Source organism: Impatiens glandulifera, chromosome 1 (assembly GCF_907164915.1).
Source record: "Impatiens glandulifera chromosome 1, dImpGla2.1, whole genome shotgun sequence".
In the NCBI taxonomy this organism is placed as follows: domain Eukaryota; kingdom Viridiplantae; phylum Streptophyta; class Magnoliopsida; order Ericales; family Balsaminaceae; genus Impatiens; species Impatiens glandulifera.
This window is the reverse complement of record NC_061862.1, coordinates 95,499,157-95,514,515: the sequence shown is the minus strand read 5'-3', so window position 1 is coordinate 95,514,515 and position 15,359 is coordinate 95,499,157. Positions and strand designations below refer to the sequence as shown.

At 34.0% G+C, this 15,359-nt stretch overlaps 2 protein-coding genes across 2 annotated transcripts; one reads left to right on the top strand and one right to left on the bottom strand.

Moving 5' to 3' along the window:
• Positions 1 to 681: 681 nt before the first annotated feature.
• On the bottom strand, positions 682 to 1,299 carry LOC124937000 (zinc finger CCCH domain-containing protein 56-like). The gene is made up of 2 exons (XM_047477527.1): positions 1,017 to 1,299; positions 682 to 932 (listed from the first exon to the last, which is right to left on the bottom strand). The coding sequence occupies exons 1-2, from the start codon at positions 1,297 to 1,299 to the stop codon at positions 682 to 684; spliced, it is 534 nt and encodes a 177-aa protein (XP_047333483.1).
• Positions 1,300 to 6,757: 5,458 nt separating this feature from the next.
• LOC124936980 (dynein heavy chain-like protein PF11_0240) lies at positions 6,758 to 7,228 on the top strand. The gene has a single exon (XM_047477509.1). It carries the CDS (start codon positions 6,758 to 6,760, stop codon positions 7,226 to 7,228), a length of 471 nt encoding a protein of 156 aa, XP_047333465.1.
• Positions 7,229 to 15,359: the final 8,131 nt, after the last annotated feature.

Sequence of the window (15,359 nt, the reverse complement as noted above, 5' to 3'; positions counted from 1 at the left end):
ATTGAATTTTTCTAATGAGTGGATGATGTCAATAGTTTCAATGTTACATCTTATCCATGATTAAACCTACAAGGGATCAAATATGGAGATTGACTCTTTCAATAGTTATTGGAGGACTAACAAGACTAATTGATAATATATATTTTTTGAATTAAGAAGAATTAGCATGACACTTATCGCCATGGTCCCCGTTTCAACACAAAACGCTTCCAGGTGAAGACTAATTGATAATACAATTGAACAATATGATTATAGAGATTAGAGACAATAAGGATTATGGATACACCTTGAGATTATTGTTATGTATTAAGTCAATCTAATAATTTGAATAAAATCTATTCTTACCTATAATAGTAATACATACTTAAGAATCTAGATATATTGATAGAATAAACATTCCTATAAGGCCACTGGTTAGAGTTTACATTAATTGGTATTTTTTATTGTTTAACAATCTAATTGAGAATATGCTATATTTTCATTTAGTTAGGCTCCTCATAGCTCCTCTTAAAAAAAGAAAGATAAAATGAGTATTATTTGTGAATAAGTAACAAGTTATCAATAGAGTTACAGTACAAACATAAAAATAAAGATTCAAATGTAAACTCAATCACGATTTATGAGCATGGTCATAAGAACAACTTTGGAAATTGATACTTTAGTTCTCAACATTATGATGTTTCATTCAATGTCATCAATCCAATCCGCATATATTCGGCTAACCAAGTTGCAATCCCTCCTCATGTGACGTTGTTTTAGCCTAGGAAATGGAACCGGCAACCTTTGTAGAGGAACTCCGATGAGGTTTCCGTCTGATTGAGGAACAGTAGACGTAGATCCAACTATTGCATTTTCGGTTGAAGGTCTAGAAGGTGCAGCCACCACAGCCCGACCTTCTGGCTCCACATGTCCTCTAGTATATTCAGGCAGTTCTAGTAAAAAAACATATACAACATTATGAACAATTTATTATTAAGCGTTCTAACACTTTATTGTAAATTGTTCAAGCATTTTACCGTGCGATCCATGAGCAAAACGACACTTGTTACCATATGGGCAATAACGCATCATCTCCCACTTATTGCAAATCCTTGTTTTCCAATTCCCAAGACTCGATCCAGCCACAACACTTCCTACAGATCCACCACCACTCTGACGACCTTCTGTTGGGCCCAAACTTATAACCACACTCTCCCGTTCTTCTTTAGACTTATCATCGTGAAGAAACTTACAACTATCTCCATACGGGCAGCCATCACTCGTATAGAACTTGTTACAATGACGCCCTTTATGAGACATATCAGATTCCAACAGCTAGCCCAAATTTGAACTATGGTGTAGCTCAAACAAACCATTGCAAAGCTTAGATCAACAAAATTGATGATAAAAGACATTACAACATAACACTTTATGTTCATTGGAATTTACTTATATTTATCTTTATAATCACAATTAGAACATTAATAGATGTAAATATTGTGATATAACCACTTGCTACAAATGAAAAATACAATATCAAATTAGGATATGTTTGTACAGAAACGTGACGAGTCAAATGCAACAAATCACATTGGTGATCAATTGTGGAAAACAATGTTGTTAGTGTTGACCTAAAATTGAATTATCTAGGACAATCATTAAGTTATTTGTTTAGCTACTAAAGGAAACTATGTCTATTTCAAAATAATCATCTATTTTCATATGAAAATGTCATAATGAGCCTAATTGAATTTTTCTAATGAATTTTTCTAATTGAGTGACATACACCATTAATTTCAATGTTGCATCCTACAAGGGAACAAATATGGAGATCCACTAGCTATCTTCATATATATACCTTTTTACAATAACTATTGAAAGACTAACTAGACCTATTGATAAGACTATTGAACAAGATGGTATTAGGAATGAAAGTTATGGATATACCCAACAAATATTTTTATGTATCAGGTAAATCTAACAATTTGAATAAAAATCTACTCTAAATCCAATCGAGAAGACATACAACTATCTTCATATGGGCAACCATCGTTCGTATATAGTTTCTTATGGTGTCGCCCTCTATGAGATAAATGAGACTCGATCAATAACCAATGAGAACTCACCATATGACTTAACCCTAATTGTGAATTGTTTTCTAGCTTAAATAAACCATCAAAAAGCTCAAATCAACAAATCCGATGATGAAAAACACTACAATTCTTGTAAGTATAACACAAAAGGCAACTTATAATGAAATTTAAGAAAAAATATTCAAAATTCTCGTAAACCTAGCTATGATAGATGGACAATAATTTTGAACAAATCAATGATATCAAATCGAAGGGAAAGATAAATAGATGTGAGGAAGATAAACCTATGGACAATTTTCTTACAACATGAGAGATTTTGATTACATACCGAAGATTTGTGAGCGAGAGCTTCAAAATTAGCGAATGGAACTAGAAGTCATCAACGTAGATGTAAAGATGAAATTTTACGAATATAAAGGATGAATCGACAACCCAAAAAACAAGATAGATATCGATTTTCCTTTTGGCGAAAAAGTTCTAAGGAAATATCAAATGTTATATAATCTAAGTGTGTATATACTAAAGAGAACCACAAATATAATTCGTAAAAATAATTGAGTAACTTTTCTTATCAAAAGTTAATTATCTTTCTATGAATGAAAAATAAGGTTTAATGAGTCTAATCAATAATATCATTGAACAAAATGATGTTTTAGGTACTAAAGTGGAAAGAAATGATGCAATTATAACAAAATTGATATTGGTTAATTCAATGTTATTTTTTCGTAAAGGTTCAAGAAATGAAGGTTATGTTTAAACATAAATGATATTGTTATGCATATGTTAATCTATTAAATTGAATAAATCTACGCCTACCTTTAATAATAATACAACTTTAGATATCAAACAAAATATTACTAGATTTAAAATTTGTTTGAGAAATACATTGTTATTCCAATAAAGTATGTTTATCATTGGTGAACTATTTTGTGTTGTGCTTTTTTTAAATGTTTTTTATTTTAATTTTTGTAATGATTTTTCCGTTGAGCTTTAACGACTCTCATTAGTTCATACTTTTCGAGTTGAGTACAACTTGTAGGTAAATAGTCGAGTCTAGTTCGAACTCAAATTTGTAAATTTATTCGAGTTTGAATTCGAGTCAAGCTAATAATTACTAAATTGAGTCAAGCTCGAGCTGGTTTGAGCTCGACTCGGCTTATTTACAGCCTCAATTTTTTTTAAATACAGACGTGGGAGACATGACATGCCACTAAGATTCATGGCATTGTTTTTGTTGTCCGATTATTGCCTTGTCATTTTTCATTATAAAATGTAATGAGTTAAAAAAAAGAAAAGGGAAATGGTAGAAAATCATGGTGCAAAAACGAGAAATTTGACGAAATGACCCTAAAGAATGACTTATTTGCATCCGTGGTCATCCCATAATTTTTATTGTCGTGGTGACCACTTTATTTTTTTTTTGGACAAAAATACTTTTATCGCGTAACGCGAAGGGCCATCGTGTTTCGCGAAGTGGAAAGTTCTTTATATAAATACTCAAAATTTTTCATTATGTTATTTTCCTTTCTCTCTCTTCTCTCTCTACTCCTTGTTCTCTCTTAGACGGCGACGACGGCGGAACCCTAAATGAACATATCATACAGATCGATACCAAAACCTCTGTTCTAATATCATGTGTTCATCATACAGATCGATATATGTTCTTATTTCCATTATCTTCATTTCAAACTCTAAATCGATTTAACATGTTCTTATTGTTCATATTGGTTCATATTTTGTTCATCTTATTATTCATATTGGTTTTCATATTCGTTGTTCATATTGTCGATGATGATATTTGTAAATAATCTTGTCGATGATCATATGGGTTCCGTTTTAAGGAAGATTCACTTTTCGTTTCACGTTTCGTTAAGTCCTTCCCGTGACGTGAAGTCCTTCACATTTCGCTAAGGACTTCGCGTTTCTCTAAGGGTCAAGATTTTTTATTATTTATAGTTAACCATGACTTCATTTGACAATGTATCTACATCACTCATGGTTTTAAAGAGAATTTGTCTTAGCAAAATAAACCTTAATAATCTTTACATAGAAACATTTTAATTCTTCACAAAATGCCTTTGAAGAAGCAATCATTGAGCTTCAGTTAAGATGGTTTGAAATCGATTTTGTAAGTCATTAAGCAAAATAATTAATGACTAACGAAATCGATTTCAAACCATCTTCTCTTACCTGGAGTTCAATGATCGCTTCTTCAAAGGCCTTTTCTGAAGAATCTAAATGTTTCCATGTAAAATTAATAAGATTTATTTTGCTAACACAGATTCTCTTCAAAACCATGACTTTGTTGTTGATACATTGTCAAACGAGAGAGATTACCTATAAATAAATAAAAAATTGTACTTAACGTTTCGCTAAGGACTTCGCGTTTCGCTAAGGACTTCGCGTCTCGCTAAGGATTTCGCGTATCGCTAAGGACTTCACGTCTAGCTAAGGAAGTCGAAGAGGCGCGCGTTTCTGCACGCACTATACCTTATTTATAATTCTTTTCTGCGCGCGATGAACATTTCATTTCTTCTCTCCCTCACAAAGGCCTCGTCTCTCTCTAACCTTTGTTAACTTAACTGTTCCCTGACTTGACGATTCTTCCTACTCGTCTTCTCGTCCATCATTAATCAGGTTTGTTTAGTTTTTGGTTTAAACCGTCTTATGTTAAGGTTTTTGGTTTAAACCTACTTATGTTAAGGTTTTTGGTTTTTTGCTCGTCTTATGTTAAGTTTTTATGTTCATGGTTTCTCGATGGGCCTTCCCTCACCATGGGTTTAGGGTTTTGCTAAGGAATTCGCGTTTCGCTAAGTACTTCACGTTTCGCTTAGGGTTTGGCGATGATATTTGTATTTGTTCTTACATTTTTGTTGTTGTTCCTTTTGTAGATGGAAGAAACCACAATTACTGAGTTTCCTGATAGGATTTCTTGGAAAAGCGTCCTCTACCTCAAGAAGATTGCTAACAAGTTTGATACAATGGATCTTTTGGAGAGGGTTTATAATACCCAATTTAGATATTTATTCATAACCCCAATCTTGCAGTTCTCAGGAACTATTGTACATCATATGTTTTTTAGGATGGTAAACTCAAACTCCAATGAGATAACATTCATGGTCATGGGAAGGAACTTGTATTTGGTATGAAGGAGTATGCCTTGGTTACAGGCCTAAACTTCGACAGATTTCATGTGTTGAACGAAGAAGATGAATGTCGAGGTTGTCCACCTCTCTTAGTGAAATATTTTAAAGGGAATACGAATGTACGAATGAACGAGTTGGAAAATGTTTTTATGAAATGCACTGATAAGGAAGATGCATGGAAGATGGGGCTAGTATGCCTGATTTGCTAGTACATATTTGCATTTGACCAAGGAGGATGGTATTTGAAAAAATCCTTCACATGGTGGAAGACGAGGAAACTTTCCTCTGATTTCCATGGGGGAATGTATCCTTTAGAGCCACCCTCAAGGGTTTGAACAAAACATGAAACGTCTCAGTTCCTTATATTTTAACAAGAAGAAAATGATTACAAATCCTTATTCTCCAACGTTTATGGGTTCGCACTGACAATTCAAGTGTGGACATATGAGGTCATCAAAAGCTTTGTCCATAAATTTGCCAAAAGGAATGAGCTTAATGAGCCTCTATGCCCAAGGTTGTTAGTCTATCATTCCAACAGGAAGAACACCTTGAACGAGATAAAGTCTGCCATTCAGACCACGGTTCTCACTGAGATGGAAGAGTCCTCCATGGATAAGAGGTTATACAATGATGTGGACTTTTAATAAATAGACGAGTCAACTGATGATTTGTTTGATGGATTTACATATGGGAAGATATGCAAAGATGAAGTTGAAGTTGAAGATGAAGATGAAGAACCTACTCCCAAACCTACCACCAGGAAGAGAAAAGTTGAAGCTACTCTCAAAGAAGCAGCCAACCTGAAGAGGAAATTTGCTTATGAATCGAGTCTCCCCCCGACATTATTCCAAACCCCCCAATACCAACATTCCTAGTCCCCCCACCGCGACGTCAAGTCCTGCATCACCTCCAACACCTTCTGTTGGATGTAAATGTGATAAGCTGAAGGAGGAGCTAAAAGAGCTGAAAACAGAGATGAAGGATGACCTCAAAGAGCTAAAAACATAGCTCATCAAAGAGCTGAAAATCACTATCAAAGAAACTCAAGAAACTCACCATGCTTATATGAAAAAGTTGGTTATTAGTATGTCCGAACAATTATTAGCCAAATCCAACCAAAAGATGACCATTTTATTAGCCAAATTAGATAATATGGAGGAGATGAAGAAGAGCAAGGTGGACAAGAATAAGGAGAAGATTGAGGTTAAATATTGAAATTTGTACTTAACGTTTTGCTAAGGTCTTCACGTTTCGCTAAGGACTTCGCATAACAAAAAGGACTTCACGTAACGTGAAGGCCTTCGCCTTTCTCTAAGGACTTCACATATCTGACCATAATGTTGTTCTATTTTGTAGGAGATAAAGACGAATGAAAGTGATGAGATGGAGATGAAGGTGAAGGATGAGAAGAAGGATGTGAAGGTGGATGAAGAGGAGAAGAAGGTGGTGGAAGGTGTGGAGGATGAGTAGGAGAAGGTGGTGGAAGGTGTGGAGAAGAGTGTGGAGGGTGTGGATATGGATATGGAGATAGAGATAGAGATGGAGATGAAGGTGAAGGATGAGGATAAGGATGTGAAGGTGGATGAAGAGGAGAAGAAGGTGGTGAATGGTGTGGAAGATGAGAAGAGTGTGGATGTGAAGGTGAAGGATGAGAAGAGTGTGGAGAGTCTGGAGGATGAGGAGAGTGTGTATGTGAAAGTGAAGGATGAGAAGAGTGTGGAGGGTGAGAAGGATAAGGATGAGGAGAGTGTGGTGGAGGATGAAATGTTACTCACCGAAATGAGGCGACAAGGAATAAAGAAGGAGAAGAAGACGAAGGTTGAAGATGATGATGATTTAAAAGTATACAACACTCCTCCTAAAGCAACATATATGCAAAATAGGAGGATGAGGAAGCTGAAAACAGATCTCTCGTACACCAACCCTTCTTTGGGAAAATTGGCAAAGACAAATGATCCATTAACAGTCAATCCCTTCAAAAATTTGAAGATGAGTTGTTGGATTAAGTAAAAAATTGGATGAATGATCCAGAAACCATAAAAGAGAAAAATTATGTGTTTACTTACGAAGCAGGGAATGAGGTGTTTCAGAGAGTTCTAACAAGGTTCACATGGCTTCAAGATACTGTAAGTCGTATAATTCATCATTCATTAATGTTATTCTAACAAGGTTCTTTGATATAAACTGAATGTTTCCCATTGTGTAGGAAATCGCCGCATGTTGCCACTTATTGAGAAAAAAGATTTCAACATATCCCAAGATTTATAAGAATTATAAAGTAACAATAGAGGGTTGCTTATTCGCAGATATGCTAAGGCGAGAGTATAAAACTTTTCATAAAGATCCTGAAAAATATAACCACGCAGAATTTCACGAATATTTCTTGGGTGATGAACATAGATATATGCCTGATTGGGCATCAATAGAATATATATATGTGCCTCTAAACATTACTAACAAGCACTGGATACTTTGCGTAGCTCGTCTACAAAAGAATCACATTGACGTTTATGACTACGATTCTTATATTTTTAAGAATTTAGAACCGTAATGTTGTGTGACATGATTACACATTTATTTGCAAAGAGAGCCTCTAATGCTGAGCTAAGAAGGTTTCATAACTTCAACTTCAAGCCCATAACATTCAAAAGGCTTCCACACTCCAAAACCAAAAATGTAGCTAAGATAGGGGAAGTCCCCAGAGCAACTGAGAGCGGGGACTGTGGTGTCTTCATGTTAATGTATATGGAAAATACTTGACTGTTAACCAAGGTGTACATAATGCGACCTTATATGAAATGGAGTTTTGGAGATAGAAGTTTGCGGTCACGTTATTCCATCAAATTATAGAACCATAGTATTGTAATCTTGAAGTGAATTTTGGAGAGAACTTGAAGTGAATATTTTGTACTTGTAATATAAATGTAATGTTAAAATATTTGTATATTTTGTACTTGTAATGTAAATATAATGTTACAATATTTGTATATTTTGTACTTGTATTGTAAATGTTAAAATATTTGTAGTTGAATTTTGTATAATTTGAAGGACTTCACGTTTCGCTAAGGCCTTCGCGTTTCGCTAAGGACTTCGCGTAACGGGATGGCCTTCGCATTTCGCTAAGTACTTCACTTAACGGGATGGCCTTCGCATTTCGCTAAGGTCTTCACGTCTCGCTAAGGTCTTCATGTCCCGTTACCATAATGTTCCAAGAAATCAAATCCTTACATATTGAAACAACAAGGCATCATCGATTAATCTAAGAAACTAAGGAAGGATACTAAATTGAAAACCTTGGTAAACCTTCATTTGAAAACCTTGGAAGTGAAACTTCAAGGCTGAAGTGCAATAAGGAAGGATACTAAATTGAGTATCCTTCCTTGTCTGCACTTCATACTTGAAGATAACCTTCAATGTAAAACCATTGCATGTATGTGTAATAGAAATTTTACCTCTATTTATAAACAAAAAAACATAAAAAGAAGTGTAACTTTAACTTTAATTTTAAACTTTAACTTAAACTTTAAACTTTAACTTAAAAACTTTAACTTTAAACATTAACATAAAAAGAAACATAATGCATGAAACTACCACAATTCAATTCAATTAACAACATATGGAACACAATACAACTTATCACAAACCACAACAATTTAATTCAATTAACAACATAAGGAACACTACAACTTATCACAAACCACCACAATCTTAAAAATATAGTACACTAGATGAGTTACAATATATGGTTCAAGCTAAAGGATCATACTATTGAGATGATGACTCATACTATTGAGTTGATGATGCTATTGCAGTAGATGGTGCAGTCATCACTGCTTTTCATGTTGCCCTATTATGTCCTAGTCCAGCACATGAACTGCATTGTCTCGGGACCTTACGTGTCTCACATTGGGATGACCTACACTTTGTTTGTGGCCTCCCTTTCTTAACCTTAATAGGTGGTTTTAGGTTTTAGACACACGCGTTGTTTGATAATTTCGGGAACATCCCAATCGTCTTCATCACTAACAGGATAACATGTCTCCGCATATGCATTCATCAAAGATTTAGTCGTGTAATACCTGTGAACATGGAAAATAGAATGATTAAACAATTAGTTAAATAGATTGAACATGTGAGCTGAATAATACCTTGAGTAGAAGTCATAAGAAACCAAATTGCGGTGACGGTTAACAACCATTGCATACGTACAAGGAAGACCGAAAACTTCAAATACCCTACAAGTGCAGTTCATGTCTTTCAAATGGACTTTAAAATGAGACTCATTGTCATGCACATAAAACTTGAATCAGTTAAGCGATGATACTGTATAGAATCTGGTCTTCTCAAATCCCTCACGTAATAACTTTTCATAAGTTGGAGATAAAAGTTCTTAGTGGTTGGACGCTTTTTCTCTTCTATCATTAAACCAATGTTGTATTGTGAATCTTAAATACTTAACCATTGCTGAAATGAAGTACTTTCTAGGTTCTCTGCTCTGACTATTAAAACTCTCAGCATAATTGATTGTGAGTTGATTGTATCGCTTACCGTGAAAAATTCTCTACTCCATCTTTGGAACCCAATTTCTTCCAAATATGCAGCAATCTTTTGATCTTTAACCCTGATCTTGTAAGAAAAATGATTAAAGTTATATATAGTGTACGCACGAGAAGCCAAATCAAACTCCATATGACATTTATCAGTTTTGAATTTGGCCATAATATTCATTTTTATGTGATACGTGCACGCACCGTACGTGGTCTGCTTCTGGAAAAACAGAACACAAGGCATTGGCGATGCTTGAGTGTCTATCGGATACGAAGACGAGATCATCAACTAATCCAATTGCTTCTCTCAATTTTTGCATAAAATAAGTCCAGGAGTTATTATTCTCTAAATCAACAACGCCGAATGCGACAGGATATAGTTGCTCATTCGCATCCAATGCAATAGCCATCAATAGTTGACCTCCCACCTTGTGCTTAAGAAAACTAGCATCAACGCACAATACAAGACGACAAAAGGCTTTGAAACCCCTAATTGAAAGACCTAAGGACATGAACATATACTTGAAGTGGCTGAGCTCGTCTATCTGAATGTTTGTTATGGTACCCAGATTATTCTTCTCCAACATGTAAAAGTATGATGGCAATTTTCCATAAGAATCCTCTACCGTTTCTCGCACCGCCATTAAAGCCCTTTCCATTGCCCTCAAAGCCTTATTATAAGTCAAATATATCCCATAAATTGTTTGCATGTCTTCAATTATTTTCTTAAGCAAGTGGTTATGGTGATGGTCCATGTACTTACTCTTCATTCACTTCCTAATAACCTATGCTGGTGCTTACATTTTTTTCTCTAGCCTCGACAAAACTGAGCATGAGTGTTGTTGGTCGAATTTCCGGATCTCAAACATCTCAGATAATTTACCTTTCACAGCACGCAATCTCCAATTGCATGTCTCATCCAAACATTTAACATACCAAAGATGTTTTCTTGACTTCTCCACTTTGAATTCAAAATGATTAGTCATCGCATATTTATATAGCCTTAGTTGAAGTTCTTTTTTTATTATCAAACAACGCACTGACTTCCAATACGGTTTCACTACTTAATTCTATCGCAAATGAGGGGTCTGTCGGTGATGTGTCTATCGGGTTTGTCGGTGGTGTAGTCATTAATGCTTTTGCACTAGATGGTGTCACTAGTAAAAATAGGTCTTTTACCGAAAGTATAATCTCTGGGTAAAAGCCCTATATCTTTTGGTAAAAGTCTTTTCCCGACAACCCGTTAGACTGTCGGCATCTGTCGGTAGTGATCTTGTTAGTAAAGATGTGGAGACCTAAGCTTACAGATTTCATATCTTTCGGTATATCCTTTTTCGAAAGTTTTAGTGAGACATTTCGGAAATGCTTTTACTACGTTTACCGAAAGATTTATTGAAATCTTTCAGAAATGCTTTATTTCCATTCCCGAAAGATTTATGCATATCTTTCGGCTATGCTTTACTTCCTTTGCCGAAAGATTTATGTATATCTTTCGGCTTTGCTTTACTTTCTTTCGGCTCTACTTACTTCCATTACCGAAAGATATATGTATCTCTTTCGGTTTTTCTTTACTGCTTTTATTGAAAGATATACATATATCTTTCGGTTTTGCTTTATTGCTTTTACCGAAAGATATATGTATATCTTTCGGTTTTGCTTTACTACTTTTACCGAAAGATATACATATATCTTTCGGTTTTGCTTTACTGCTTTTACCGAAAGATATATGCATATCTTTCAGTTTTGCTTTATTTCTTTTACCGAAACATATGCATATATCTTTCGCTATTTTCTCTTTACAGATTTTTAATAATTTGTTTGTTTTTTACATAACCTTAACCTGTTTAATTATCAATCAAACCAAAGAAATACAATAATCAAAAAAATTCATTACATTTTCCAAAATTCTAAATCAATACGTATTACAAACACACGTGTACTAATCCAAAAACATAATCCAACATACTTGTTCCAAACACGATAACATTATCCAAAAACTACATAATAAACGTACTAACTCGGTGGTTGATTCGATAACCTTGTTAATATTTTTGCAATCTGTGAAACAATTAATTAAGAGTTTGATAATTATTTATCATCAAATTAAGAGTTTGAGGTCTTAATTAATTATGATAGCAATCACTTTAAAAATGGACCAACTTCTCATATTTTATTTTAACAATTATTGGAAAATAAATTAATTAAAGACTTTTAATTATCTCATACTCTTTCATTGACATGTAATTCCCTTTTTATTAAACAAGATTTATGTACTTAGAAACCAAAACACCAATTGGAAAAAGGTGGAGAAATATTTTAAAGAGAGGCCAAAACCGAAAGATTTAGGTTAAATCTTTCGGTATTCTTAAGCAAAACCGAAAGATATACTCAAATCTTTCGGCTTTGGCCTTTAGAACCCAAAAAAAACAAAGTGTTGGAAATTGGGAAAAACCGAAAGATTTATATAAATCTTTCGGTTTTACCCTTCAAAACCGAAAGATTTGCGCTATATCTTTCGGTATTTGAAATTTGAAATTTTATTATTTTCACTTTATTTAACCATTATTGTATTTTATTCTTCAAACCTAAACACAATCCTACATTAAAAATCAAACACAGATCCATACACATACAAATATAAAACATATTCACTCATTCATAATCAAACTCAAACCTTATACATCATACTATAATCAAACACAATCCTATATTTGTAACTTTAATCACAACCCCTATACTTGGAATATTGGCTCACAATTGATATGTTTGGACAATTAAACAAAATTCATGTACTTAGAAACCAAAACACCAATTGGAAAAGGGTGGAGAAATATTTTAAAGAGAGGCCAAAACCAAAAGATTTAGGTTAAATCTTTCGGTATTTTTAAGCAAAACCGAAAGATTTGTCCTAAATCTTTTGGTATACCATAGAAAAACCAAAAGATATACCTAAATCTTACGGTTTTGGCCTTAAAAACAAAAAAAACAAAGTACTGAGAATTGAGCAAAACCGAAAGATATACCTAAATCTTACGGTTTTGGCCTTAAAAACCAAAAAAAACAAAGTACTGGGAATTGAGCAAAACCGAAAGATATACCTAAATCTTTCGGTTTTGGCCTTAAAAACCAAAAAAAAAATAAAGTGATGGGAATTGGGAAAAACCGAAAGATTTCCCCTAAATCTTTCGGTATATGACTTTTTAAATTTTATTGTTTTTAGCAGATTTAACCTTTATTAAATTTTATCCTTAAAACTTACTTATAAATCAAACACAATCCCTACACATACAAATATAAAACATATTCACTCAATCCTAAATATATAATTAATGATCAAACACAAACCTTATATTCATTTTATATATACTCAAACACAAATCTATATATACTTGTAACTTCAATCACAATCCTTCTACTTGAAATATTGAATCACATTTGATATGTTTGGACAATTAAACAAGATTCATGTACTTAGAAACCAAAACACCCATTGGAATAAGGGTAAGAAATTTTTAAAAGATAGCCAAAGCTGTAAGATTTGCCCTAAATCTTTTGGTATACCATAGAAAAACCGAAAGATATACTTAAATCTTTCGGTTTTGGCCTTAAAAACCAAAAAAAACAAAGTACTGGGAATTGGGCAAAACCGAAAGATTTCCTCTAAATCCTTCGGTATTTCTCCTAAATCTTTCAGTATTTCCCTTCAAGAAAGCGCAATACTTAGTCATTTTCTGATTTTTTTGGAAGGTGTCAAAACTGAAAAATATTTACCATATCTTTCGGTATATCCCTTCAAGAAAACTCAATACTTAGCCATTTTCTGTTTTTTTTCTAGAAGGGATCAAAACCGAAAGATATAGCTTACATCTTTCGGTATATCCATTGTATAAAACTCCACACTTAGCCATTTTCTGAATTTTTTTTAGAGGGCTCAAAACCGAAAGATATAGTATATATCTTTCGGTATTCACTCTTCAAAAAAAGATTATTTTTTAGAAGTACTCAAAGCCGAAAGATATAGCTTATATCTTTCCGTATATCCATTGTAGAAAACTCAACACTTAGTCGTTTTTCTAATTTTTTTTAGAGGGATCAAAACCGAAAGATATAGTATATATCTTTCGGTATTCACTCTTCAAAAAAAGATTATTTTTTGGAAGTACTCAAAGCCGAAAGATATACACTATATCTTTCGGCATTTTATCCTAATACGGAAAGATATATAAACACTGTCGGCCTTCTTTCTCATTTACGACGGATTTCTTCCTTTCGACACCTCTACCGACAGATATATAAATCTGTCGGGAAGTTCTTTCGGTAAAAACCCTTTTTTTATTAGTGTGTACCCATTAATGCTCTTCTTGCACTATATGGTGTACCCATTAATGCTCTTCTTGTACTAGATGGTGTACCCATTAATGCTCTTTTTGCACTAGATGGTGTACTCATTGATGTTCTTGCACTAGTTGGTGTACCCATTGATGCTTTTCTTGTAGTAAATGATGTAGGTATTGATGCTCTTGCACTAGATGGTGTAGCAATTGATTTTTTTGCACTAGATGGTGTAGGTATTGCACTAGTAGTAGCATGCAAGTCCTGAGTAAGTATCCCATAATGAGGCAAAAAGTTTTCTCCTGCTTCATTTTGACTTTCAAAGACATCCGATGATACAACTTCAGATACAATTTTTTGAGTAAGTGATGGTGGTAGTATACTTTCTTGAGTTGAATATGTAAGTAGTGATATCTTTTCTTTAGTAAGTGGTGACTTCTCTACTACAGAGACACACAATGGTAGAACAGTTCGACCCGAAATCAACCGTGATAAATATGTGCTCACATCCTCATCTTGATCAATAACAACTGGGGGAGGATTTGTGATACGCGAAATATCATACTTGACTTGCAGCACTAAATCATATGTAGATCTCTGCACGTTAAGTCTATCATAGAGGATATCAACTAATTCGGCAAACGTAGTATTTTGGGGTAAATTCAATGTTTTGATTGAAGTGACATGAAAATACATTATACCATCAACAACAAATTTTCACTCTCCATTATAGAAAACGAATACTTCAGCTGTAATAGAAAATATGAATGAATGGATAAATAATATTATTGAAGGGAAGTGAAAAGGGAAAGGCTTCGCGTAACGGGAAGGACTTCGCGTAACGGGAAGACCTTCGCGTAACGGGAAGACCTTTGCGTAACGAGAAGGTCTTCGCTTAACGTGAAGTCTCATCGGACAAACAATAAACAACAACAGTGCATGTGATTTAGAATCGAATACAGGATGTCCATTTCATTTAAATAAACAATAAACAACAAACGTACCATGTGCTCGTCGTGCTCATTGTCAGTCGTCCGCCGCCGTTTAGGGTTAGAGAGGAGGAGAAGAACGGGAAGAAAGGAGAAGAAGAGAAATGAAAAAAATATGTCAAAGTTATATTAAATAATAAGGGTATTCTGAATTTTTTTACACTTTTCCACTTCGCGGCGAAACGCGAAGGCCCGTATTACCGTAAAAAAAACAAATATTCACCAGATCAATAAAAAATTATTAAGGGATCATACAAATAAGTCTTATTAGGG

What these genes read in the sequence shown, in the direction of transcription:
- LOC124937000 (XM_047477527.1), bottom strand. Translation starts at nt 1,299, where the DNA reads ATGTCTCATAAAGGGCGTCATTGTAACAAGTTCTATACGAGTGATGGC. An exon ending in TTTTGCTCATGGATCGCACG is followed by an intron (nt 933 to 1,016) that starts GTAAAATGCTTG and finishes TTTTTTTACTAG; the next exon opens with AACTGCCTGAATATACTAGA.
- LOC124936980 (XM_047477509.1), top strand. Translation starts at nt 6,758, where the DNA reads ATGGAGATGAAGGTGAAGGATGAGGATAAGGATGTGAAGGTGGATGAA.